Source organism: Oncorhynchus keta, chromosome 32 (genome assembly GCF_023373465.1).
Source record: "Oncorhynchus keta strain PuntledgeMale-10-30-2019 chromosome 32, Oket_V2, whole genome shotgun sequence".
NCBI lineage: Eukaryota > Metazoa > Chordata > Actinopteri > Salmoniformes > Salmonidae > Oncorhynchus > Oncorhynchus keta.
The window spans coordinates 22,409,042-22,434,761 of record NC_068452.1 but is presented as its reverse complement, the minus strand read 5'-3'; the positions used below and the strand labels follow the sequence as shown (position 1 = coordinate 22,434,761).

At 44.3% G+C, this 25,720-nt stretch overlaps 2 protein-coding genes and 1 long non-coding RNA gene across 4 annotated transcripts; all 3 read right to left on the bottom strand.

Annotated features, from left to right (window-relative positions):
• Positions 1 to 1,553: 1,553 nt before the first annotated feature.
• On the bottom strand, positions 1,554 to 2,292 carry LOC127914488 (uncharacterized). 2 transcript variants are annotated; one of them, XR_008088543.1, is made up of 2 exons: positions 2,190 to 2,292; positions 1,554 to 2,151 (listed from the first exon to the last, which is right to left on the bottom strand). It is a non-coding gene; the product is annotated as an uncharacterized LOC127914488 (long non-coding RNA). The 2 variants fall into 2 exon arrangements; XR_008088544.1 differs by having other exon boundaries at positions 1,554 to 2,077.
• Positions 2,293 to 2,483: 191 nt separating this feature from the next.
• Positions 2,484 to 8,797, bottom strand: gosr2 (golgi SNAP receptor complex member 2). The gene is made up of 6 exons (XM_035762323.2): positions 8,615 to 8,797; positions 7,884 to 7,948; positions 5,600 to 5,708; positions 4,815 to 4,947; positions 4,487 to 4,627; positions 2,484 to 3,335 (listed from the first exon to the last, which is right to left on the bottom strand). The coding sequence occupies exons 1-6, from the start codon at positions 8,641 to 8,643 to the stop codon at positions 3,174 to 3,176; spliced, it is 639 nt and encodes a 212-aa protein (XP_035618216.2). The 5' UTR covers positions 8,644 to 8,797; the 3' UTR covers positions 2,484 to 3,173.
• Positions 8,798 to 17,509: 8,712 nt separating this feature from the next.
• On the bottom strand, positions 17,510 to 23,842 carry wnt9b (wingless-type MMTV integration site family, member 9B). The gene is made up of 4 exons (XM_035762324.1): positions 23,682 to 23,842; positions 22,396 to 22,649; positions 21,299 to 21,564; positions 17,510 to 19,674 (listed from the first exon to the last, which is right to left on the bottom strand). The coding sequence occupies exons 1-4, from the start codon at positions 23,765 to 23,767 to the stop codon at positions 19,213 to 19,215; spliced, it is 1,068 nt and encodes a 355-aa protein (XP_035618217.1). The 5' UTR covers positions 23,768 to 23,842; the 3' UTR covers positions 17,510 to 19,212.
• Between the last annotated feature and the right edge of the window lie 1,878 nt (positions 23,843 to 25,720).

Sequence of the window (25,720 nt, the reverse complement as noted above, 5' to 3'; positions counted from 1 at the left end):
GTAATGTAATCTGGTGGCTCTAGTCTACTGCCTAAATTCTGTTGTCATTAATATCTAATTTTCTCACATGACTACTTGCTCTATTCATGACCCGTAATATTCACCAACAATTTGTAATACGGTATAGTGTACATAGATCACTGAGCAATGTGAAGTATCCCTCTAATATGATGGGCATTTAAGGGATGTTCTTTATTACTGACTAATGAAATGTTGCCCATAAGGAAATGAAAATGGTCACTGGTGGGGGAACACCGATAAGAGGTTGGGCAAAGCTCATGTTTTTATTGGAGGTACTGTGGGGGGGGATCACACCCTGCTGTAGGGTTAAAGGTCATGTTGTTCCAAGTGGTAGTGGTTGTATTTTGAAATGACTTGCACTGAAATCTGTACATCAAGATGCTGCTTTCGCATCATGTAACAAATGTATGATTGTAGGATACTGCAATAATTGTATTTTTTTTATTTCTAAATTATTTTCCAAAATGCTCCTCAAAAAATGTTTTTCCTCTTGTCATTTTTGCTCAATGTAAATAAAATTGCTGTAGTTAACCCCAATAACATTCTAGGGGTTTGTTGCTACTGTAAAAAAAATAACTGAAGGAACAAAGATGGACAGGAATACTTTATCAAGACATTTTCTGAACTATTATCCTGTATGGGAAGGATTGGGTGATGGGACTGCCTGTAAGAGGCAGCAATGGTATGTCTTTTTTAAATATGACGTCAGCAAATAAAGAGTTTTGAGTTGCTACATGTCTGTCTTCACTCTTCACCAGCTAAACGTAGTCTGCAGTGGTATGAGTAAGGGTTGTGAGCAATACATAGGGAAAGAAATCCAGTATGGTACGTTATAGTAACAGATACCAGCACAAACATGCATTCGCTACTTACTGTGGCAAACTGCAATGAAAATGAATTTCTCATTACAAGCTTCTTGAGATGTCTGCATATTGCATGCAGCCCTTTTTAGACTAGAGGACAAGTCTAGAAGATTTTACATCTGTTTTGACTCTTCTGAAGGTTATGGAATGCCGAGCTGTCACTAGATGGCGCCAGAGCTCAGTAAGTTATGTAGCCTCACTTACAGCTAGCTGTACATCAAGACCAGGAGTCAGACTTTCTAATTTCAGTGTAAAACTTTTAATCCATAGTTTATCTACCTGCTGGAACATTCCATGCTTATTGGTCTCCCAGGATTGTATTTGTAAATGTGAAAAAAAGAAAATATGCACTCAGTACTGTCAGTGATTCTGAATAAGCATGTCTGCTAAATTACTAACATGTCAGATGTGATGGTAGGGGTTCCTATGCACAGTCCGGATAGGTCCCCAGACTAGGCCCAATTAAGTACTAGTCTTGAAAATAATCCTGTTTCAAACAATAGTTTTACTGTTGTAAATGTAAACTCCATATCATATGACAGTTTCTGACATTTTCAGCAAGATATTTAAACAATACTTTATGTCCATTGTTAGTTTTGACCCATACCTAATTTAATTGCTAGATTACATGGAAAATAATGTACACTTCAGAGACAGATTTAAGACCAGTTGTTTTTAAAATGTTTAATTTTTGATCTCCAGAGAATAACAATTTGAACCTTGGTTGCACTAACATAGTGAGACTAGGGCCAAGCAAATGTCCAGACAATTTACATTTTGAAAGTGTGACGACAATACACCTTGTATAGATAGTTTCTGAAAACATGACAAGCAGAATATTTCATTACTTTTGTGTTTTTGTTCTTACTAAATCGGTCTGTAGCTTCTGCACAGGTCCCTGTTAACTGCCCTCTTCCTCCCTGGGCTACATACATGTATTGGTTCATCTGACATAAGTGTTCTCCAGGCAGTGTCATTAGGATGTGTGATGAGGTGCAACATAAGCTTTTCATCCATTTCCAGAACTTTTTTTCTGTCCATTTTTGGGGAAAAGAGCAGCAAACAGTCAAATAACGCTTCAAATAGATGGTGAAGATGAAACCACCATTATAGGGGAGACTAAGGCAAGGAAATGGAGAACTCATTATAGGGGAGACTAAGGCAAGGAAATGGAGAACTCATTATAGGGGAGACTAAGGCAAGGAAATGGAGAACTCATTATAGGGGAGATTAAGGCAAGGAAATGGAGAACTCATTATAGGGGAGACTAAGGCAAGGAAATGGAGAACTCATTATAGGGGAGACTTAAGGCAAGGAAATGGAGAACTCATTATAGGGGAGACTAAGGCAAGGAAATGGAGAACTCATTATAGGGGAGACTAAGGCAAGGAAATGGAGTATAGGGGAGACTAAGCTGGAATTATGGTTGCAAGGAAATTCATTATAGGGGAGACTAAGGCAAGGAAATTCAGTTTAGGGGAGAAGGCAAAAATGGAGAATATTTTGACACCCAGAAATGTCTATAAGGGCCAGTCAGGAAATGAACTCATTATATCTCACCCACTTTAAGGGGGACACAGGTGTCAGGAGTTATGCTCTTTCCATAACAGACCGACCAGGTGAAAGCTATGATCCATTATTGATGTCACTTGCTAAATTCACTTCAATCAGTATACATGGAGGATATGGATTTTTTTTTTAAATGTAAGCCTTGAGACATGGATTGTATATGTGTGCCATTCGGTGAATGGGCAAGACAAAAGTGCCTTTGAACAGGGTATGGTAGTAGGTGCCAGGCGCACTGGTTTGTGTCAAGAACGGCAAAGCTGTTTTTACGCTCATCAGCTTCCCGTGTGTATCACTAATGGTCCACCGCCCAAAGGACATCCAGCCAACTTGACAACTGTGGGAGGCATTGGAATCAACATGGGCCAGCATCCCTGTGGAATGCTTTCAATACCTTGTAGAGTCCATGCCCAGATGAATTGATGCTGTTCTGAGGGCAAAAGGTGGAAGGCATCCTTAATGTTTTGTACACTCAGTGTGTATGTCTTGCTTAACACCCATTTACCTGGTGCAAACAAAGAGTGGTTGAAATAGAAGTGGGTGACAAAACCTATGGAAATTAAAAGAGGGATAATTCCTCGCCTTCCGATCGGAACCAATACTTTCAGGGAACTCTCCGATTAGAAGACGAGCCTATTTTATCACCGTTCACGTATCTTATGGGCTTATTGTGCAAAAATGTCCAAGACCAACGCAAAACTGTGGTGGCAGTTGCGGTCATGGTCAGCCCAGGTACTTGACCACCAGGAACATGACCACACAGGTGAGCAGCATCCCTCCAATCATGATGAACTTATCCTGGGTGGCCCTCTTCTCGATCAGCCTCATCACCGTGTTGGACAGACCCAGCATGTTGGCCACATCCAGCATCTTCTTGTGGGTCCCCTGGATTTAGGGAAGACAGAGGAGAGAAAAGACATCAAACGTTAGCTGCTGAAGTTCCATTGATTGTGCTGTTGTTTCCTGAAGAACAAGCTGAAGTTAGTTATTAATGGGTATTCTGCTTCATTGCTGTTTGTTTGTGGGAATACTGTAAACACAGTCGTATCATAACCTGCATTTAGCCTGGTCATGACAAAGCTCTATTCAACTGATTAGGGTGAGGCTGTCTGAGGAACCACACCCAGCCATTCTGTCCTCCCGGTCTGTCCCTCAGCTGTTTCTCACGGCCAGCCCATCTGATCACCAGATGCCCTGATAACAGGAGGCCTACAGCAGCCTTCACCAGGAACACCATCTCTTCTCCTCCCAAGAAATATGTACTTAGCCTGCTGCTGACGACCAGCACCACACACTTCTACTACACATAGTGATCGTTACAGAGGACAGAAACCGGGGGTTTGTTTTGGAATACTGATTCCTCTCTCTGGGATACCGTGGACAGGGACCTGCCCTGCCGTGTCACGGTCAGTGTTCCTTGGCAAAGTGTCAAAAGAAAAAAAGATCCTCAAAAGTTCTACAGCTGCACCATTGAGAGCATCTTGACTTGCTGCATCACCACTTGGTATGGCAACTGCTTGGCATCCACAACAAAGGGTAGTGCGTATGGCCCAGCACATCACTGGGGCTGAGCTCCCTGCCATCCAGGACCTCTATACCAGGCGGTGTCAGAGGAAGACCCTGAAAATTGTCAAAGACTCCAGCCCCCAAATGATAGACTTATTTCTGCTACCGCACGGAAAGCGGTACCGATGCACCAAGTCTGGAACCAACAGGACCCTGAACAGCTTCTACCAACAAGCCATAAGAATGCTAAATAGTTAACCAAATAGCTACCAGGACTATCAGCATTTTGCACTCTTTGAATCATCACATACGCTGCTACTAATGCTTATTATCTATCCTGTAGCCTCATCACTTTACCCCTACCTGTATGTACATATCTACCTCAATTACATCATACCCCTGCACATCAACTCATTACTGGTACCCTGTGTATATAGCCAAGTTATCGTTACTCATTGTGTATTCATTCTCTCTCTATTTTTTCTCTCTGCATTGTTGGGAAAGGCCCGTATGTGAGCAAACACACACACCTTGAGCGTGTCCCTCTGGTCCCGGAGTCCGGTGAGGATGCTGCTGCCGCTGCCCAGGAGGTCGTCCATGCCTCTGTGTGCGTTGTTCAGGTTGGAGTTTAACTGCAACGTCTCGTCTATGGGGATGGAGGTGTCTGCATCCTGTAGGGGACAATACCGGTAACATCTCAACAATGTTCCCCTAATAAATGTGTTTGGTTTAATTGCCCATGTTACACCAGTTGTGGTCTGTCAAGCAGAGTTAGTATTCATGTTTTAGATTATCATTACATGACTGCAGACATTACTGTAGTGCTACATGGGAGATGAGTGGGCCACTACTACTGACGTTGGTGGTGAAGGTACGACTCATGAGCTCCTCCCTCTCTCGGTCCTGGGTCTCTCGTGAGTAGCGACGGTGCTGGAAGTTCCTCAGTGCTGTCTGGAGGTGCTGAACATCATACTTCAGCTGGTCTACCCGCCTGCGGAGGGGACACAGACAGAGACCACATTCTTCTTACCCCCCAGCCGAATAATGGCAGAGGAAATCTCAGAGGGTAGAAAGTCAGCCTTTGCCTCCAGCTCCATTTCCAGGACTGTGGTTCAGTCACTCCTTCTTCACTAACTCATGACATCTGCACTGTATGGATGTCTTCTAGCTCTCAATAAAAGCTTTCTATCATCATCATTAAGATAAGTCAACATGCCTGCCTTCTTCCCAATCTGACTTACTTCTCCACCTGGCTGAAACACCCGAGGGCCTGTCTCCCTCCACCCCTCTCTCCCGCTCCTCCTGAGCATCACCTGCTTGTGGCTCAGCCCTGCGGCCCCAGCGTACTGTAGCTGTCCAGAGATCAGAGGAGAGCTGTGGGACGGGGCGCAGCAGTTTGTCCCCTGGGGCCTGTTTACCCGGCTCTGAAGTGACGCCTTGCCCAACGCGGCAGGAATGCCGGTGAATGACGGGGCTGCCGAGGGAATGTTTTCACAGATCCGCGTCGCCACAGGGGATGAGAAACACACTGCCCGTTTCATCTAGCTGTGACCTCGTCCCAGTCCCACCCATCTTTATGAAACATTCATCGCCATGCCATCTCTGGTGTATTTGGGAGACCGATGCAGTTTATGAGTACTCACAGTTTGGCGTTCTGACGCCGGTTTGGCGGTTCTTTGCTAGTCAGGATTTCCAGACGTTCCAAATGGCTGAAGATCTGGTCGATTCTGGCCTGCAGCTCGTTCTCCAACACTGGAGAGCACACACACAATTAAACACACCCTGAACAGTTGTCTCACTCCCAAAATAGGCCAATCTTATTCAAAATAAAATGTTAAAGTTACTTTCATTGTAACAAATCAGACAAGACAGATGATGTCAGTGGTTTGTCACACTGTAGTTAGTTTCCTCATTCCATGTTACCAGCCCCACGGTTTCAGGTGAATCCAAGAGAGGATGAAAGCAAATGTGTTATTTCCTCAAACTTCGCAGAGGAAGTTAATCCCCATTGAAACAAAGGGCCTTGTACATCATCTCTTCATGAAGACAAATCAGCCACTGATTCTTATTTGAAGTCAGATATCTATCGTTACACCCGTTTCATTCTCAGACTGCTGAGATTCTAGATAGCATTTGATTCCAAGGTGACAGCAGCACTAGGCTTGTGGGAAGCTTTTATCTGCCCTTTAAAAGGACTAGCACCATCTTGTCCCCCAGCCCTCTCCTGTCCTGACTGAGTGACTCCTCGCTCGGACGCCTGCTGCATCCTTCCACCCTCTAACATGCGAGATGATGTCATTGTCACAACTGGGCGGCCGACTGGCTGCCACCATTATCTTTAGAGAAGACTTCCCAGTCGTCCCTCTTCCCTGCCACCCCTATGCTTCCTGCCCTGGCACCAGCCTGGCTCACAGAACATTGCCCGCCCTGCCCACCTCCCAAAACAATCAGTAGGAAGGGAGGGCACAGCTTGGCTCAAAGGGCTGCACAACACTGGAGAAGGGGAAAGATGTAAATACTGCCTAGTTGTAAATTCCAAATTTATAATTAACAAAAATATAAAAACACAACCATTTTAAATATTTTACTGAGTTACAGTTCATATAAGGAAATCAGTAAAATGAAATAAATTCATTAAGCCCTCATCTATGGATTTCACATGACTGGGAATACAGATATGCCTCTGTTGGTCACAGATACTGTAAAAAAAGGTAGGGGCCTGGATCATAAAACCAGCCAGTATCTGGCCACCATTTTCTTAATGCAGCGCAAATAAAGAGTTGATCAGGCTGTTGATTGTGGTCCCACTTCTCTTCAATGGCTGTGAGAAGTTGCTGGATATTGGCTGGAATGCGCTGTCGTACACGTCGATCCAGAGCATCCCAAACATGCTCAATGGGCGACGTGTCTGCTGAGTATGTAGGCCATGGAAGAACTGGGACATTTTCAGCTTCCAAGAAATGTGAACAGATCCTTGCGGCATGGGGTTGTGCATTATCATGCTGAAACATGAAGTGATGGCGGCGGATGAATGGCACAATGGGCCTCGGGAACTCGTCACAGTATCTCTGTGCATTCAAATTCCCATCAATAAAATGCAATTGTGCTCGTTGTCCGTAGCTTATGCCTTCCCATACTCTAACCCCACCACGGGGCGCTCAAACACACTGTCTGCAATCTGCCCAGTACAGCTGAAACCAGGATTAATCCGTGAAGAGCACACTTCTCCAGCATGCCAGTGGCCATCAAAGGTGAGCATTTGCCCACTGAAGTCGGTTACGACGCAGATCTGCAGTCAGGTCAAGACCCTGGTGAGACGACGAGCACACAGATGAGCTTCCCTGATACAGTTTCTGACAGCTTGTGCAGAAATTCTGCGGTTGTGCAAACCCATAGTTTCATCAGCTGTCTGGGTGGCTGGGATTCAGACAATCCTGCAGGTGAAGAAGCCAGATGTGAAGGTCCTGGGCTGGCCTGGTTACATGTGGTCTGCGGTTGTGAGGCCAGTTGGACGTACTGCCAAATTCTGTAAACGACGTTGGAGGCAGCTTATTGTAGAGAAATAAACATTCAATCTGGCATTAGCTCTGTTGGACAGTCCTGCAGTCAGCATGCTAATTGTATGCTCCCTCAAAACTAGAGACTTCTGTAGCATTGTGTTGTGTGACAAAACTGCACATTTAGAGTGACCTTTTATTGGCCCCAGCACAAGGTGCACCTGTGTAATTATCATGCTGTTTAATCAGCTTTTTGATATGCCACATCTGTCAGGTGGATCGATTATCTTGACAAAGGAAAAATGCTCACTAACAGGGATGTAAACACATTTTTGAACTTTTTGTGCATATGGAACATTTCTGGGAGGTTGACACTTGCAACATTCATTGAATGCAGAAGATATCCATTATTTAGAAAGAGTGAACTCACAGTGGACAGACTGACGATCTGTGTTCTCCAGGCGTCCCATGAGCGACTGCACCTCCTGTATTTGCCTGATCAAAGAGGACAGAGAGCAAAGATATATAATTATTCCTAGGCTACCGTAAATCTTAAACAGAGGTCTATGGAAGCTCTGGAAACGTAATGTTAGATAAAGGTCTATTGAATAGACAAGGAACTAGACAATGGTATGTGACAATTTAATACACACGCTAGATACGTAAACTACAGACAGTGAATTAATGGTGCTTTCAAGACTACTGGGAACTCGGGTTTGGGGGGCGAAAAAGGTAAAATCATGACGTCAGTGATCTTTAGGTCAGAAAATCGGAACTCTAAAAGATGTTCGAGTTTCCGACTTGGAATTCAGAGTTGGATGACGATGTTTCCAAGTCAGAACTAGTTTTTTACGAGTTCCTAATAGTTTTGAATGCACTAAAGTCAAATATTTCTGAGTTCCCAGTTGGTTTGAACGCGACGTACCGTTATAGTAGTGATAGTTTAAATATTGTTGGTAATCGATCTATGGCTATCTATTAGCTGGTTGGCTAGCTAATTTCCTGTTGAGATCATAACCAATAATGGAAGGGGTTAGTTAAAACTATCTTTGTCATGAAATGCTGTTAGCTAGCCAGCTGGTTACAGTAACGCGGTATATTGTAAGGCAATTGAGCTACGTTAGCGGTCTTAATGTTTTGAAAGAGAACAGAAACACTCACTTATTTGTTTGATGGTACAATGTTTCCATTTTCCTTTTATGTTTCAAGACACAATCCACAAAAAATACCCTCGGTTTATAGAAGAATACCTTTATCCGGTTTTATTGTGAAACTGAAAACAATTTGATTTTTGTGCAAAGCACACGTCATCAGTTGAGAAGATTTGTGTACGGAAATGGAATAACGGAAGCTCCACCGAGTGATAAAGGCCAAAGAACTGCTGCAGCGACACTACGAGGCAGGTACAGGTAGCTCGACAGCTCCAATCAAACAATGAAGAAGAAGAAATTTAGGAAAATGCAAAATAAAATGATTTAAAGTTAGTGTAATTAAAACCATATTCATGTTTTCTCTCTTACCTTTCACCACCAAAATATGGAATGATAATAGTCTACATTTATGAAGTGGAAGTGAGCTTTCTAGATTTGAGTGATTCTTTGAAATCATGTTTCTATTTTGGTTCATTTGATGCTTAGACTACCGTAACAAAAGTCATATTTATTGAACTACATTTATTTTCAGCTTTTTACATGTCATATATCATACCCTTAATCTGAATCACAGACAGTGTGCTTTCTGCTCCTTTTTCCACAGATTGGTGTCAGAATACACCTGTCTGTCCATCCCGGATTCCCTCCTCTGCCCGCGGATACAGACAGACCAACAATAATGATATCAAACTTTCCATGGGCAGATGAGATTGGGAGAAGTCACAAATGTCTGCACCCAGGATAAATGAGGATGAGGTAAGGTGTCAGATTGTTTGTTAAGCTGCCAATCAAATTCTCTCTCCCCTTCAATGAGTGTGTGAAAACAGACAGGTTTGATTACTCAGAATTATGCTGCGACTGAGTGGTGTCCCCCCCCCCCCTGAGATGTTAACAATGGATCCTTAGTGATGCAGAAGAGAGAATCATCCTGGGGCTATCCCTGGCACCCCTACAAAACCACACCTCACATCAGCTCTTGCTCTCTCCCACACTCCATCAGCCTACCACTGGAGATGCATGAGGGTATGAGCAGAGCAGCCAAACAAGCGCAGGTGTCCCATTGACAGATACTATATGTTCAGGGGAATTGGCTCTTAATGTCTCTATAATGTGTTATTGTTTACCCCACACAGCACAACCGACCTATCATGAGAGAGATGGTTTGCTGGGCCTGTTGGTTGATGGTTGACACTTGTCTCTCCAGGCTACTTGCTTCTCAACAGAGGCCTGTTTTAACCCACCCCCACATGTCAAAAAAACATGATTCATGTTCAAGCCACTTCTTGCTCTTGCTGCTCACCATTTTCGGTTGTCATAACACCTCCCCAGGGCAGTGGTGGGATATGTTTAGATTTAACATGTAGCTCAGACAAGTAGAGAAGGAGAGGAAGGGCCCCTACAAGCCCTTTGGCAGATTATGTTGACCGCATTTGCCTCCCTTCTGAGGTCGTAGGGTCCTCACTGTCTGTGCTCTAACCCTAACCCTGGAGAAAGGAGGAGCAGAGTTTACCGGTCTCCCCCCCCACACCTGAGCACTACAGGCAGATACTGACACCTAGACTCCAGATGTGGAGCTTGCTCACTTCACTCTGATTGACCAAGTCATCATCATGTGTCCGTTTCAACCCCGCTCCTGCTAAACTCCCCTGTTCTGTTACATCCAGGTACATCATTCACTGAACCCACCTATGGGGAAAGAGACAAAGAAGGAATGTGTAGGTAGGGTTGAGTTAGGGTTTGTTGTTGTGGTTTTCAGGATAGGTCTAGTGTGAAGATGGTGTGTGTGTGTGTGTGTGTGTGTGTGTGTGTGTGTGTGTGTGTGTGTGTGTGTGTGTGTGTGTGTGTGTGTGTGTGTGTGTGTGGCCCCTTTTCTGAACCACCAGTAAGACACCCTATTTCCTGATGCCAGCACTGGATCCCTGGGGCCTTCAAAAGCAGTTTCCTGGAACTAGAGGATTTTGAGCCGGATCAGTCTCCCTCTCCTGGCTAGACACCATGGCAGCAGCACTGTTGTTAGGTAGAGGAACTCACCCGTCCCACTGAATGAGTCCCCTATGCCTTTGTTTTAAACATAAAGGGAAAATTATATGTTATTAAATCACTTATATTTAATGCACTGAACGATCCTTCTCAGGCAAAATAATACATTATAACTCTACAATCATAAACCCGGAGAGACAAAATGAAGAGCCCAATTATGACGAGCTAAATTGCTTCAGGGCAACGATGTTTGGATACCAGTAATTTTTAGGAAGGCAACTGATCTTCTCATTCTCCTGAGGGAAATTATCAGTTTGTCTTTGAAGCCGTGATGAAAGGTTGAATGAAAGCAGATGAGTACCTGTCAAAAAAGAGAGGGAGAATTCATAAGGTCTCTGTCTATGGGGACCAGGGAGAGGGGTTCGACTGGCATTTGTTTCTGCTCTTTGGCTGTAATGGAGGTGTGGAGGTGAGAGGGGCGTGCCCACCCAGAGAGAGGAGGAGGTGAAATGACTGCCCTGAAGATACTGGTGAGTCTCTCTCTCTCCTCTCTCATTCTCTCTCTCCCCTTCTCCCCCCCACCTCCCCCCATCTACCTGCTGCCTTTCTGGCCTGAGAGAGCACAGGGAGCATGGATCATGCAGCTGTCAGCCTCACACACACACACACACACACACAGCCCTGTGGCCATACCACCTAGGAGTGGTGACACCTAGACCCCGGAGCATCCGCTCTGCTGTCTCGGTGAGGATGAGAGATCATGTCCACCCCCATGACTGGATGACATGCCGTCTCCCTGCACTCTGCTCTCCCAGGGAGAGAAGGTAAACAGCAACATGGCACAGAGAGGAGCACAACATAGCACCTCACCCGGCTTCCCCTGCCTGCCAGTAGCATTACACAGAGTGACAGCTTCCTACCCACAGTCATGCACCAGGGTTTAATCACACACTCATCATCAAGTCATATGTGTCAATGAGTCTTAAAATGTGGTTTTGAGGAAGTCAAAAGAAAAGATAGATGATAGATTGATGAATACTTTAATTGTGATACTGAAATGAATGAATTGGTTCTATGATGAAAATGTAGATATCGCAACTAACACTTTTGTGTCCACATATTTGATTATTATCCAATAATTTAGAGGTTTGATTTTACAGATGTAGGATCTTAATGTGATCACTTTTTTGTTGCTGAGAATTTTCCCACACAGCAGGAAATGCAAACTTAAGGTTTAAAAAGTCCTCTAAAGTTTGTATTTTCCACTTTAAAATGTAAGACTTGATATGCCCTAACGAAAAATGAATCAAGCCTGGCAAAAAATGTCCAATAATTATAATCCACATTATAATTCACATGTCCTGTTGCTGCAGGATTTTTTTTCCTGGTGTAGAAAACTGGTTCATAATAAGATCCTACATCTGTACAAAGGGTAATCTTTCAACAACAAAAAATCTTAGTTTTACAATCAAATAGAATTTCAGGTGATACCACACGAATGTAAATATCCCATACAGTATGAATACATGTATGAGTTCATAGCAGCACCAGATGTCATGTGTTGAGAACACAGAGCTCTGGACCTTATCTCTATTTTCCTGTTCTGGACTTTGTTGATCTGGGAAAGCTTTATTTGTGCTTGTAATGGAGGTCAGGCCTACACTGTTGCGTGTGTGTGTGTGTGTGTGTATGTCAAATCAAATTTGATTTGTCACATGCATCGAATACAACAGGTGTCGACTTAACCGTGAAATGCTTTGTTACAACGATGCAAAGTTGAAAAATAGTAACAAGAAGAATGAAATACACAAGAATGGAGATATATACGGGGAGTACCAGTACCAGATCAATGTGCAGATGTATTTGAAGTAGATATGTACATGAAGGCAGGGTAAAGTGACTAGGCATCCAGATATCAGATTATAGATAATAGTAGGAGTAAATTAAAGAACAGAATATGAGCAGCATATGATTAGTGTAAAAGTGTGTGTGTGTGTGTGTGTGTGTATGTAGTCTATGTGAATGTGTGTGGGTTTTGTGTGAGAGTGTCAGTGTAGTGTGTGTGTGTGTTGTACTTCTTTGTATTTGTGTGTGCACATCATGGAGCTGAGAGAAAGGGGGAGACAGATAGGGAGGTATAAGGGGGCTTATCGTGGTCTCCTATCACCCTAGCTGCAGAGCAAACAGCTGTGTTGGTGCTCCAGGTGTTCCTTCACTGCAGCCATGGGGCTCATGGGAACAGCCTCCCCCACCAGTTTCCCAGCCCTCAGCAGCCTTCAGACATGGAGGAAAGGATTGCCAAGGGCTTACAGGTGTCGGATCTTAATTTGAGCAAGTTTGCTCCAGCAGGAAAATAATCCTGCAGCAACAGGAAATGTGAATTATTATGTGGATTATAATTCATGGACATTTTTAAAGGGGTTGATGCATTTTTTTGTTAGGGCTAATCAAATCGGACATTTTTTAAGTGGAAATTACAAACTTTAAAAGCCTTTTAAACCTTGAATGCAGTACACGTTTGCATTTCCTGCCGTGAAGGAATATTCTCAGCAACAAAAAGTTGAGGAGGGGGTTGGGGGGCGAACACAGGCTGAGGGGATGGGAGGAATCTTTGCTGTGTGAAATGAATTCACTAAAGCAGTTGTTGTCATCTGTCCTGTATCATATCTACTGTCTATTTATGTTTCTCTCCTCTGTGTACTTGTCTCTGAGGCCTTGGCTCGGTCTCCGAGGAACCACACGGCCTCCCTCAGGGTGCTACTTCAACCCAGCACGGAAAACTGCACTGTTTGAGACGTGACAGTGTCAGAAAACAATGTCGTAAAACTCTGCGTTACACAAAACAAACACAGCATAGGTATTCTCTCACGTGGGACTTTCATGAGTTCTACCTGTGAATTCTACCTGTAGAACCTTCAGTAGAGCTCACTTTTGCCTCAAAGGTCATCAGTAAAATGCCCATGTCTCCTCTGCTGACACCCATACTACAGCACAAGTTACCCTAACACCTATTTGTATCCAGACTCATCAACAGCCTCCCAGTCAACCACCAGTAGTAACTCCCCATCCAGCCACCTATACTTCAGTGGTAGGCCCCTCCATAGAGGTATGCACTCAGCCCTGTCATGGCTCTAGGCATTGCATGTTCTTGTTGTGGGTTGAGCAATTGCATTAGTCATTTCACATTCCAAATTCCTACCCCATGCCGTATTCCCCAACCCTCTCGCTCTCTCTCCCGCTCTCCTTCACTCAATCCATCGCTCTGTTCACCACTTCCATTTTGCCATGGCTGGGTAGGGTGTGGCCTGGTTTGGTGGTTTGGGCATACACACTGATGCTATCCTGCAGTACCCTCTCCTTAGAGGAGGAAATGTGACAGAGACTAGACTTTTGACCCGAGGGTTCAAATTACAGGAGGGGACCTTGCTATATGTACAGTGGGGCAAAAAAAGTATTTAGTCAGCCACCAATTGTGCAAGTTATCCCACTTAAAAAGATGAGAGAGGCCTGTAATTTTCATCATAGGTACACTTCAACTATGACAGACAAAATGAGAAAAAAATCCAGAAAATCACATTGTAGGATTTTTTATGAATTTATTTGCAAATTATGGTGGGAAATAAGTATTTGGTTAATAACAAAAGTTTATCTCAATACTTTGTTATATACCCTTTGTTGGCAATGACAGAGGTCAAACGTTTTCTGTAAGTCTTCACAAGGTTTTCACACACTTGCTGGTATTTTGGCCCATTCCTCCATGCAGATCTCCTCTAGAGCAGTGATGTTTTGGGGCTGTTGCTCGGCAACACAGACTTTCAACTCCCTCCAAAGATTTTCTATGGGGTTGAGATCTGGAGACTGGCTAGGCCACTCCAGGACCTTGAAATGCTTCTTACGAAGCCACTCCTTTGTTGCCCGGGCAGTGTGTTTGGGATCATTGTCATGCTGAAAGACCCAGCCACGTTTAATCTTCAATGCCCTTGCTGATGGTAGGTTTTGTTACTTTGGTCCCAGCTCTCTGCAGGTCATTCACTAGGTCCCCCTGTGTGGTTTTGGGATTTTTTTACCCCACGGGGTGAGATCTTGTGTGGAGCCCCAGATCGAGGGAGATTATCAGTGGTCTTGTATGTCTTCCATTTCCTAATAATTGCTCACACAGTTGATTTCTTCAAACCAAGCTGCTTACCTATTGCAGATTCAGTCTTCCCAGCCTGGTGCAGGTCTACAATTTTGTTTCTGGTGTACTTTGACAGCTCTTTGGTCTTGGCCATAGTGGAGTTTGGAGTGTGACTGTTTGAGGTTGTGGACAGGAGTCTTTTATACTGATGATAAGTTCAAACAGGTGCCATTAATACAGGTAACGAGTGGAGGACAGAGGAGCCTCAAAGAATAATTGACAGGTCTGTGAGAGCCAGAAATCTTGCTTGTTTGTAGGTGACCAAATACTTATTTTCCACCATAATTTGCAAATAAATTAATAAAAAATCCTACAATGTGATTTTCTGGATTTTTTTCCCTCATTTTGTCTGTCATAGTTGAAGTGTACCTTTGATGGAAATTACAGGCCTCTCTCATCTTTTTAAGTGGGAGAACTTGCACAATTGGTGGCTGACTAAATACCTTTTTGCCCCACTGTAGGTATGTATCCTGGAGCAAGGTACCCAGCTACCTAACCCACTATGCTCCAGTTAACATCTGTTGTACTTGTACAAATAAGTAATATATAATCCTGAAAGCTGTGTATGTTGCTGTGGATAAGGGCATTAGCTAAGCAACGCAAATGTATCATACAAATACATGAATCAAAATGTCCAGGCTCAGAGCTCAATTCGTCTTCATCCATCAGAGCATGACACATTTCCACAGCCCAGCCCAGCATAGTCACCGCCCACTGAACCCGGCCAACAGAGACACAGGGCGGATAGTGTTACTGCCACCCTACATTGTGTATGTCATTCACGCCTCTGTTGTGTTTCAGGATGACAGTGAAGAGTTTGAGCACATCCAGCCTTCCTGGCCAGCCTCACACACTCGCACATGAACACTGGGACTATAAACACACACAAACACCACTCTCATTATGCTAACCACAGGTGCACACACACACACACATATGCAAAAACAATTATCTTCCCTCACCTTGCTGTTTTCAGTCTGCACATAGAAATACAATCACACACACACACGTGTATGTTTACCCCCCCCCTTCTGGAGCTCCCCAGACTCCCAACTCTGAGCTGCCTCAGTCCTGTCCCTGGGGGCTTGTGCGTGAGAAGATGGCAGTGGACTCAGTAGCCCCCTCCACTCAGGGCAGTGGGGGAAATGAAGGCTTTAGGAGTTCATTATAAAACAACAACAGCGGCAGCAGCAGCAGGAGATCAGCCTCCTGGGCTCCAAACGATCCCCCCGTCTCATCCTTCCATCGACTTCTCCCTCTTTATGTTTCTCGCCATATCTCTTTCTCCCCTCTTTCACCTTCTTCCGTCTTGTTCTTGCGTTCCCGTCCTTTCTCGCTCCCTCTTCACCCCCCTCTTATTGTAAAGCAATTATATGTAATAAAGGTAAATATTGATAAACAGTCATTATGTGGCGTCCTATATGAGCCAGCAGTCTGCTTGTGTCAACCTGTGACCTGTTGGATGTTTTAATAGAGCAGAGCTCATTATGTTGGAGCAGAGAATGCTCATGTCTAATCACTGAGATCGGAGATAAACATCAAAAGATCCAGGACACGACACAGTCTGTAAATGGAGCAATATCTCAAACAATAAGCCTTTGTGTGATTTGGTTCCCAGTGGAGAGCCTTCTCTCTCAGGTACGAATATTTAATTTCTAATCATTAGCGTTCGATATGACCTTTTACCCTGTGAGGGGCGCACTGTATATTGAGGTCAAAGGGGGAAAAACATTCTGCAGACAACATTCTTCTACATCATTGTCTTGGACATCATCATCATTATTGTTGTCATCATGGCTGGCCTGTTGTGCCAGAGGCAGAACACCTGTATGTGCGTGCTGCGCTCCTCCCCCTGCATGTGTTGGGCAGTTGGTGGTTGAGAGTGATGCACTGAGACCACAGTCCTTTCAGATGAAAAGGAGGGCAGAGTAGCACAATCAGGAAGTGGTTTTGCTGGAGAGAGACTGCTCGTGTGTGGAGCTCAGGGCAGGTGTTTGGCCGTGGCTTTTGTGACTGTGATTCTGTGATTGGTGTGTGCGTGTGTGTGTGTGTGAGAGAGAGAGAGAGAGAGAGAGAGAGGAGATGAGAGAGAAAGAGAGAGGAGAGAGAGAGGAGAGGAGAGAGAGAGAGAGAGAGAGGAGAGAGGAGAGAGAGAAAGAGAGAGAGGAGATGAGAGAGAAAGAGAGAGAGAGAGAGAGGAGATGAGAGAGAGAAAGAGAGAGAGGAGAGGAGAGAGAGAGAGAGAGCGAGAGAGAGAGAGAGAGAGAGAGAGAGAGAGAGAGAGAGAGAGAGAGAGAGGAGATGAGAGAGAAAGAGAGAGGAGAGAGAGAGGAGAGAGAGAAAGAGAGAGAGGAGATGAGAGAGAAAGAGAGAGAGAGAGAGAGGAGATGAGAGAGAGAAAGAGAGAGAGGAGAGGAGAGAGAGAGAGAGAGCGAGAGCGAGAGAGGAGAGGAGAGAGAGAGAGAGAAAGAGAGAGAGAGAGAGAGAGGAGAGGAGAGGAGAGGAGAGGAGAGACAGAGACAGAGACAGAGAGAGAGGAGAGACAGAGAGAGACAGAGACAGAGACAGAGACAGAGAGAGAGCCATACAGAGAAAGGATGACAAATTGATCAGGATGAAAGAAAGAGAAGTTACTGCCACAAGGCTCCCGTACTTTCATTTTAAGATGAGAAAGTAAAATATAGTAACAGGTAACAAGCTTGATCATTACTTATAGTAACTATGAATGGAGACAAAGACATTTTTTTTTACAAATGTATATGTTGATTTATTTGAATTGCTTTTAAATAAGAATATACAGTATGTCAAAATGTAAATCATATTGTTACAGTATACAGCTATGACCCAGTTTAAAGGAATTGTACATTGATCTAAAAGTTTTACTTTAGTTTCGTGACAGACACAAGGAACTATTTGCAAGGCAAATAAATCATTATGATAATTGCCCAAAGACCAGATGAGGTAGAGATATATACGATTCCACTGTCTAATATGCTTTGAGCCTGATATCAGTTATATCCATGTACATAACTCTATCTCTGCATAAACAATAAAATAAACACTGGCACAGGGAACTGAAACGATTGTAAAAAATATTGGAAACATACATGGGTACCTAAAAACCCTAGGGGCAGATATGGACCTTCAACCCTAACCCACGGACAGACACAGAGGTCTGGCATGGAGAGCTGGAGGAATGGCGGAATCAAATACTGCTATTTTCTCTGATTGGTAATTGAGAAAACAAGCAGCATGATTGGGCCATTTCAAAGACATTAGCGAACAAAGATGTGCCTGAATTAGACTGTAGAGAAAACGGTTTGATTTGGTCAGGGGAACACACTTGAAAGCACAGCACAGTGCGTGCAGACATGCCCACTTATAAATAAAAAAATAGAGCAAAGTTCTTTACAGTGTCAGCAAAAGAAGATCTTTGCATAGTTGTTTTTAAGGACAGTGTTTGGAGTTTCCCTTAGTTTGAGTGCAATTTCCTTTGCATTTTTCCTTTACTGTATTAACAATGCCAAACATGTAGTATTATCATAGACATTCTCACAAGAGACAACGGGTCTACTTTACCACACAATAACCCTATGACTGCGTTTAGTCATAAATGACATACTAACTCACTGTGATTATAGGCAACCTGTACTAGCATTCCATATTCAGACATCCAGTGATTCAATGGGACTTTTTAAGGTGTGTGGTGGATATCAGTATTGACCCAGATACATTTCTCACCTTAAAGCAAATGAGTAAAGTACTACACATAACATAGCCAACATAAGTGCTTTATTTTTCTATTATCAATGAATGAACCCTTAGACTGCTCTCACAGCAAACAAAGAGACCAGCAAACAGCAAATGAGACGTCAAGAGGCTCTAGATTCCTTTCTGGCATTTTCTGCCACTTTGGAAATACTCTAAATCTTGATTTATGCACTACAGCATAGTAGCAGTAAGACAAACGGACTAAGGAACCGACCGACAAGAGGACAGGACCAATGGAACTGTCAGGGCTCCCACAGAGATGATGTTGCCAAACAATGATGGTGACCTACTGTCCATTCCAGTACCTTGTGAAGAGCCCATTCCCTGCCCATAACTGTCCAGCAAGGCAACCCTCTCTCCCTCTCACTTAAGGTCTGTGATGTCAGTGCATTCAGTAAGAGCAAAGCAGAAAGTGGTCTTGATACTGCCTCCTCTGAGGAGACAGCGCATGTTCGATTCCAACAAGTGGCAAACTACCAACAACATTATGACCTCGTTCCATTTCCATGCTTCCCAAAACAGTTCTCAGTTCAAAACAGGCATTTGTAAGGGTATGTTTAAAAGTCAAACCCTTTAATTTATCAAGAGTAATGTCTGAGTGGTTCTAGTCCTGCCATTCTGAATGTTCTCGTTTTCTTCTCCCCATCTTTTTCTCTTTTTGTCTCCATCTCTCCCCCTTTTCAGGTATTTTTGCAGGTGTACACTTCCTCCTCCCTGACACAGGTCTGGCACTCTACATGGCAGCACCAGCGCACCTGGCAGTGGCAGGAGAGGGTGGTGAGGTGCATGGCCGTGTTGTAGCCGCGCCCGCAGCAAAGGCTCTGGCAGCTGGTGTCCTTGGCACAGGAGCGTCCGGCCGTGCCGGGAGAGTAGCGTGACGGCCTGCAGAAGCTGGGGGAGTCCTCCAGGAACACCAGGTCGGTGGAGCGGTGGCTCTGGCCGTGGCGACGCGGCCCCGCCAGCTCCGTCTCCCCGGTGGCCTCGTTGGTGACGCTCAGCACACGCACGGCCGTGTCGTAGCGGAACTTGAGCAGCCGCCCGGTGTCGTGGAATGGGGACAGCTGCTTCCAGCAGGTCCGCACGGCACAGGAACCGGAGACGCCGTGACACTTACAGGTAGTCTTCAGGCCACTCTTCACTGCCTGAAAGGGAAGGAGGGTTGGGGGGGAAGAGAGTGAGATGTCAGTTTCTTCAGTCTGATTCATTAACTAGGCTCTTATCTTCGGTGCCTATCTAGACAGAGGGAACCAGTTTCCTGCAGGGTGGGTTGGTGGGGCGGGGGTTAGATGGTATGGGGCTAGTCATCCTTTAGTTTAGCTCAGTATGAACGGTTGAGATGATGGATTAGGGAGACTGTTCGGCATGCAGTATTTCATTCACCTGACGTCTCGCATTGAGACAGCGCCTGCGGATTCGTTTTTTCAATGTGTTGAAACTAGCTCTTTCTCGCTGCTTCTCTCCTCTCTCTCTCCTATGAAGCCTGAGGCATTCGAGACAGGCATCACAGACAGACAGCAGAATCTTTCCACCCTGTCCTTTGTGTGTGTGTGTGCACGGAAAACGATCATGAGAGCTTCTTTTTTTTTTTTCTTTTTTTAAAGCTGAAACAGTTAGAGAGTTTGGGTTAGCGGCCAAAGGATGCCTTCGTTCAAAAGTTCACTGAGCTTGGTGGTGGTGGGGTGGGGGTACCAGCGCTGAGGCACTCAGCCAGAGAGACTCTAACTGGGTGGGGGCCAGAGACAGGTCATGCGGCATGGGGGTCATCCTTACGGGGAGGGGGAGACCCAGGGGCTACTTCAGGGTTGAAGAGTTTTGCCGAGTTCCTCCCTACGCAGGTATGAACCCCTCAGGGGCATCTCAGAACATTACTGAGGGATGAGGGTTAGAGGGGGGTGTTGTGAAAAAAACAACCACCTCCGGGTCTACTGAGCCGGATAGGTGGAAGATGAGGAAAACACCACACTCAATAAAGATAAGATAGACTACTTCAGTTCATCCTGTTGTTTGTATCTCTCCCTCTCTCCCTCTGAAGGGCCTGCTGCCTCAGGTGAAAGGTAAGGGGGAAGAGCCTTGGGGCTGGCTGTTTCTAAGCTACACACACAAATACACACATAGTGGTTACCGTATGAACATTATGTGGATTTATAGAGAAGAGCACAGTTCAGCGCCATACAGTATGTGGGAAAAAATGCTTGCTCGTATATTAAAGGAGGCAACAGTTATAATTGTTCTCTCTGACGGGAGACCTTTAATTTTCTGTGGGCCCGCACAGCAAGCTTTATCATGCCTGCCTTGGAACACCTGGCTCCAGGGATCTGACAGCAGTCTGTCTCCTCTCCTATCCCTGTTACTTGTTGCCTCCTTCAGCCTCGACCAGCCCAGGCCCAGTAGCTATCTATCCACCAGGGCTACAAGAAGGGAAACACTATGCAGGGGGAGTGGGCTACTGGCACTGGATGAGATATATGGGCAAGGAGTCTGGTAAAGTCACACAGTCCCTGCTGCCTCTGTTGTAAGAGTTCATTGTATGATGAGCAGTGTTGGGTTTGTCTTCTGTTGGTGGGTCTAAAATCGAGCTGTTATTGGCTGATATGTTTATGATGCCATCCTGAGTTTGGGAGGAAACTACTCCCCACTGGCATAGGCTAATATACCTTCTATTTTGAAAAAAAATTATAACTTAAGCCACAGTAGTGTCACTCACAAATGCTTAATGGGCTTCTTGTTGTTTTGCTTGAGCTTATGTACACGTCAACACTCACTCACCCGGATTCCAACGTTAATGTTGTGGGAGTCGATCTGCGCCCTCAGGTCTTTGCTGACCCTCTTCTGGCCCAAGAACTTCTTGAGAAATTTGGTGCTGTATTTCAAGTTGTCACCGCAGACCCCCCATTGCCATGCCTCGCGATGCTGTATTCCTGGGGAGTCATCGCACGTGCACCTCTCCATTCGGCCTGAGCTGCAAGCCTTTGCTAGTGCGTGGGACAATGCCGCTGAAGACACCGCAAGAAGAAAGGCCGTCTCCTTGAAGCCTGGAATAGACAAATGACATCAACAATGAATAATAGTCTACAATATATTTTTTTATATATTTGTTTTAAATGTTGTTTACTCCTTTGGCTAGACCCAGACATGCAAAGACTAGACTATCATCCAAGCTCATGAGATACATATTTTGGTTACATTCTACTCCCATGTTTCTACTCCAATGTTTCATTTAAAGAGTTGTGTCATGATTTCGCACTGTTATTTGCTTAGCCCAGAGACATCGCTATGATGTATTTTAACCCAATTAATTCTCATTTTGACTAGGAAGGATTTATTTCTCAGATGAAAGTGAGTAATCACGCCGCCCTTTTTCTCTGGTAACTGGGCGGTTTGGGGAGATATAAATAACCACTCGTCCCTCGTAGGCCCCGCCGCACCGGGCTTTTTGGCTCTTCAGCCCTTCATTAACTCCATGCTGACCTGTTCATGGCTCTTCGTGCTGATAGCATAACCGTGCTCTGAAATTATTTTATAAGTGGTGGAGCGTTAGCCGCTGACTTTTTTTGTAGGCTATAGACTAGAGTTTAGCCTGGCTCTTTATTTTGAGATCACTCAACTACCCCACAACAGTCAATTTATCAATTCAATATACATACATTTTCAATCAATTGCATTATTGCACTTGAGAAATCATTTGCTCCATCAAGTAGTACTTTGACCCTTACGATATTCACAACACAACAGCAGTCTAGGCTATTAGGCCTACATGTTTACATGCTTCCCATGATGCGTCCCTCCAGATGGAAATCCTTCCCTCATATCTCTCCTGTGTGTAAATACATGGAACTCTATGAATTGATGACATATTATTGCACCTCTTTTCAGAAGACTCCCGCGGCCGTCCAAGCTACAGTTCCAGCGCTCGTTCCGGAATTGATAACGGCACTCCAAGAGGCTGAGGCGCACTGATTCACGCAGCGTCTCGGCCAAACCCGGCTCGCGGCGGCACATTCGTTTCTGCCTACGGGTCAGGGTCATCTGCTCGCATTGTTTTAGGTGAGCTTTTCCCGTTGGGGGTTCATTGGAGAACGGGGCAGGCAAAAAGACCAAGGGCTCTCGGCCTGTCAGCCTTTCAAAGGAGACAAATGTATACATTTAGTGCAGTATAATTATCACTGACGTTACCAAATTCAAAAGGAACATGTCATATGAATAATCTTATCAAGAGAATATAAATATGTAGACCTATAAATAATAACCAACGTTCTGGTTGTCCTGGGAATAAAGAAAACATGTTGTTCGAGAGTAATTTCTATAACATGTGTCCATAACAATTGCATTTAGTTTATAGAGCCATAGCCTATTAATCGAAACAATATGTATAGTTTTTGCTGACTCTACAAGCTTTTAACAACACACTACACATAGGTATACGCGCAATTATGTATAAACGTAGTAAGTCATATCAAAATGTCGCACATATCGGCCTATATTTGACTTCGTCTGTCCTACCCACATGTGCCCAATAAAACCACACAATAATGCAAAAAAAGAAAACGGAGTGTAGGATTCTAATTTTAAAATAAAATATTAAAACAAATCTGTTTATGCATGCAAATGAGCTCCCTCATACAAATTTCGAATATTGCCAAAAAGTGAGAGAATTGAGGTGGTGCCAAACTCGAGAGGTCAGGAGACCGTGAGAAACCATTCACACTCACAGCAAGTCATAGATTATACAAAGGCTGTCTTAAATATTAAAATATTCTGCTCTGAGACTTATTTGGCAAATGAATAATCATCAATAATATTATTATAAGATGTAGTGGTATCATAAGGATGTAGGCCTATTTGAAAAATTGTCACACAGCCTTGTAAACTAGTCTACTTTGTTTACTTTTAGATAGCAGAAAAATGCAATCATAAATCATCTCTGTGGACTTGAACATCAAAACAAGTCAACATTTACAGTCCTACAGTAAGGTCTCGTGCGTAATTGCGCACGATAGTCATGGAACGCTGGGCTTCCATCATATAAGCAGGCTATGTACGTCGCATCACATGCATTATTTCCTACCGACATCGATCTGCTGTATATGTTAGAAGCAAGGAAAAGACAATACAACTGCAGAGACATAACAGTAAAGGAGTTGTGGCTGACCCAAAATATGCTGCAGTGTGCGAGAGGAGGATGCAGAGCTCAATGAGTCGCAGTAGGCAGGCGGTCCTTGGGAGCCTAGAGCACATGATGACGGGTCGACGCTGCTCTTCATCTCGCTGATTCTGCACTGGGAAAGTCTGTGCCGTCTGGCAGGCTCACCTCCTAAGTGGCCCACACAAACTTCGGTCCACTGCGGCAGGCGCGGTCCCAAGGGAGGCAAGGCCTCTGGGGAGCGCATCATCGTGCCACACGCCCATTGGACTCCATTGTCGTCCCACCCCAACCATTGAAACGCCCCACACTTAGATGGAAGTGACAGGTCGGAAATCTACCTGTCTGTGATGAGCATTCGCCTGGGTTTTGTCATTATCGTGCCTCATATTCAAACTTGCTGGTGCATTTTCATTCTACCCACTGACAGATCTACTGTGCCATGTGGATATGGATGTGTGTGTACACCAGTGGCAATTGTATGGGCATATACCAGAATAACTATAGGCTATAGGATGTGGCTGGCTATAGAATGACTATAACCGAGTGTGCTCCTTTAAGAAGTTCTGTGGCTGCCGGAGAAGGTAGACATAGCCTACAAATAGAAACATGCAGATACACTTGTTATAGCAAAAATGGATCTTGGTTTATAGGCATAGGATTCCATAGGCATATATAAAGCAATACATACTTTTATACAGTTGAATCTCCACCATCACTTGCTGACTATTTTCCATTGCCAGCAAAGACTCGCTGATGGTCTGCTTCTTCATAAGTATATTTTCATTTTGATCACAATGTTTACAAACCACCAAGGCTCCAATCTAATTTTCCCTACCTAACCGTGTTTTTTCTTTGATTCTTACTTACTGTTTCATAGCAGTAGGGAAAAACGTCTATAAATACGTTTTCGTATTCAACTGGATACGATCTTTATTTTGTAATACGTGGGCACTTGACCAAACACCTGCAAGGAGAAGGAACACATTGTGGGATAGACAGCCCTAGACAACACACAAACTAATGACAAGTGGCATGCCCACTGCCTAGTCACGGTGAATAATACTGTACAAAAACACATACAAACATCAACAATAAGCTTTTATTTTAATGCATTGCATCTCAAGGCTTATACCCCCTAATTAAAGGATATTCTGTGCTTCATGAGACCTGTAGATATATCTGCCTACCACCCATGATGTCTCAGTCCATAAGCCATTTTCATATCAAATCCCTTTTGTTCACTTCATGTCCAACAGCAACAACAACAACTCTGGTTTACAATTACCATGTGGATGAATGGGTAATCAAAGTTCTAGTAGTCTGCTCAGTGCTGCACCTGCATAACTGAGGGGAGCCGGACAACCACCTGAATTAGCTAACCATGAGCACAAACACATGAAAGGTGGACAAACTTCCACCTGATGATATTGCACTCACATAGGTCTATGCCTATAATTTCAGAGTGATTGATTTATGGAAAGGAAACAAGTAAACGGAAACTATTGACTTTGATTTATTGGGACATTATGACGCAGCATGGAGACGGCCCCATCTAGTGGATTTAATATGAACAACACACATTGTGAGCCTTTAACGATGACCCCAACAACCTTGATGAACGCTTGAACCCTGATGCACCTTGAACCTTGCAACCCACTTCCCATCCCCTCTGCCCACCTCCAGGGGCCCCCCAACTCCAGGTTACCTACCCGTTGGCCCTATAGACCTAGCTGTCATTGTAGACCTTGCATGTTAGTGTTGGCCATAGAGATCCCATTAAATTACTTAATTTGTATTCTAATTCCTATTTCTATGGTGTTGGCTCTGACTCGTTCAGTCTGTTTAAAAGATGAATGACAGAAACAGGCTAGAATTCTTTGATCAGAAATGTAAAGTGTAGGCTGTTGCTTATTGATTGAGATGATAACCTCTATGACATTATAGGCAAGTGGCCTAGCCATAAGGCATATAAGGCAGCACTTGCTTGCCATATATAATGTAAGGCTATATATATACACACCCAAGGTCCTTTATTTTCCGGACGT

What these genes read in the sequence shown, in the direction of transcription:
- wnt9b (XM_035762324.1), bottom strand. Translation starts at nt 23,767, where the DNA reads ATGTGCTCTAGGCTCCCAAGGACCGCCTGCCTACTGCGACTCATTGAG. An exon ending in CACACTGCAGCATATTTTGG is followed by an intron (nt 22,650 to 23,681) that starts GTCAGCCACAAC and finishes CTCCTTTGAAAG; the next exon opens with GCTGACAGGCCGAGAGCCCT. An exon ending in ACATTAACGTTGGAATCCGG is followed by an intron (nt 19,675 to 21,298) that starts GTGAGTGAGTGT and finishes CTTCCCTTTCAG; the next exon opens with GCAGTGAAGAGTGGCCTGAA.
- gosr2 (XM_035762323.2), bottom strand. Translation starts at nt 8,643, where the DNA reads ATGGAAACATTGTACCATCAAACAAATAA. An exon ending in CGGCGTCAGAACGCCAAACT is followed by an intron (nt 4,948 to 5,599) that starts GTGAGTACTCAT and finishes TCCCCTCCGCAG; the next exon opens with GCGGGTAGACCAGCTGAAGT. An exon ending in ACCAGAGGGACACGCTCAAG is followed by an intron (nt 3,336 to 4,486) that starts GTGTGTGTGTTT and finishes CCCTAAATCCAG; the next exon opens with GGGACCCACAAGAAGATGCT.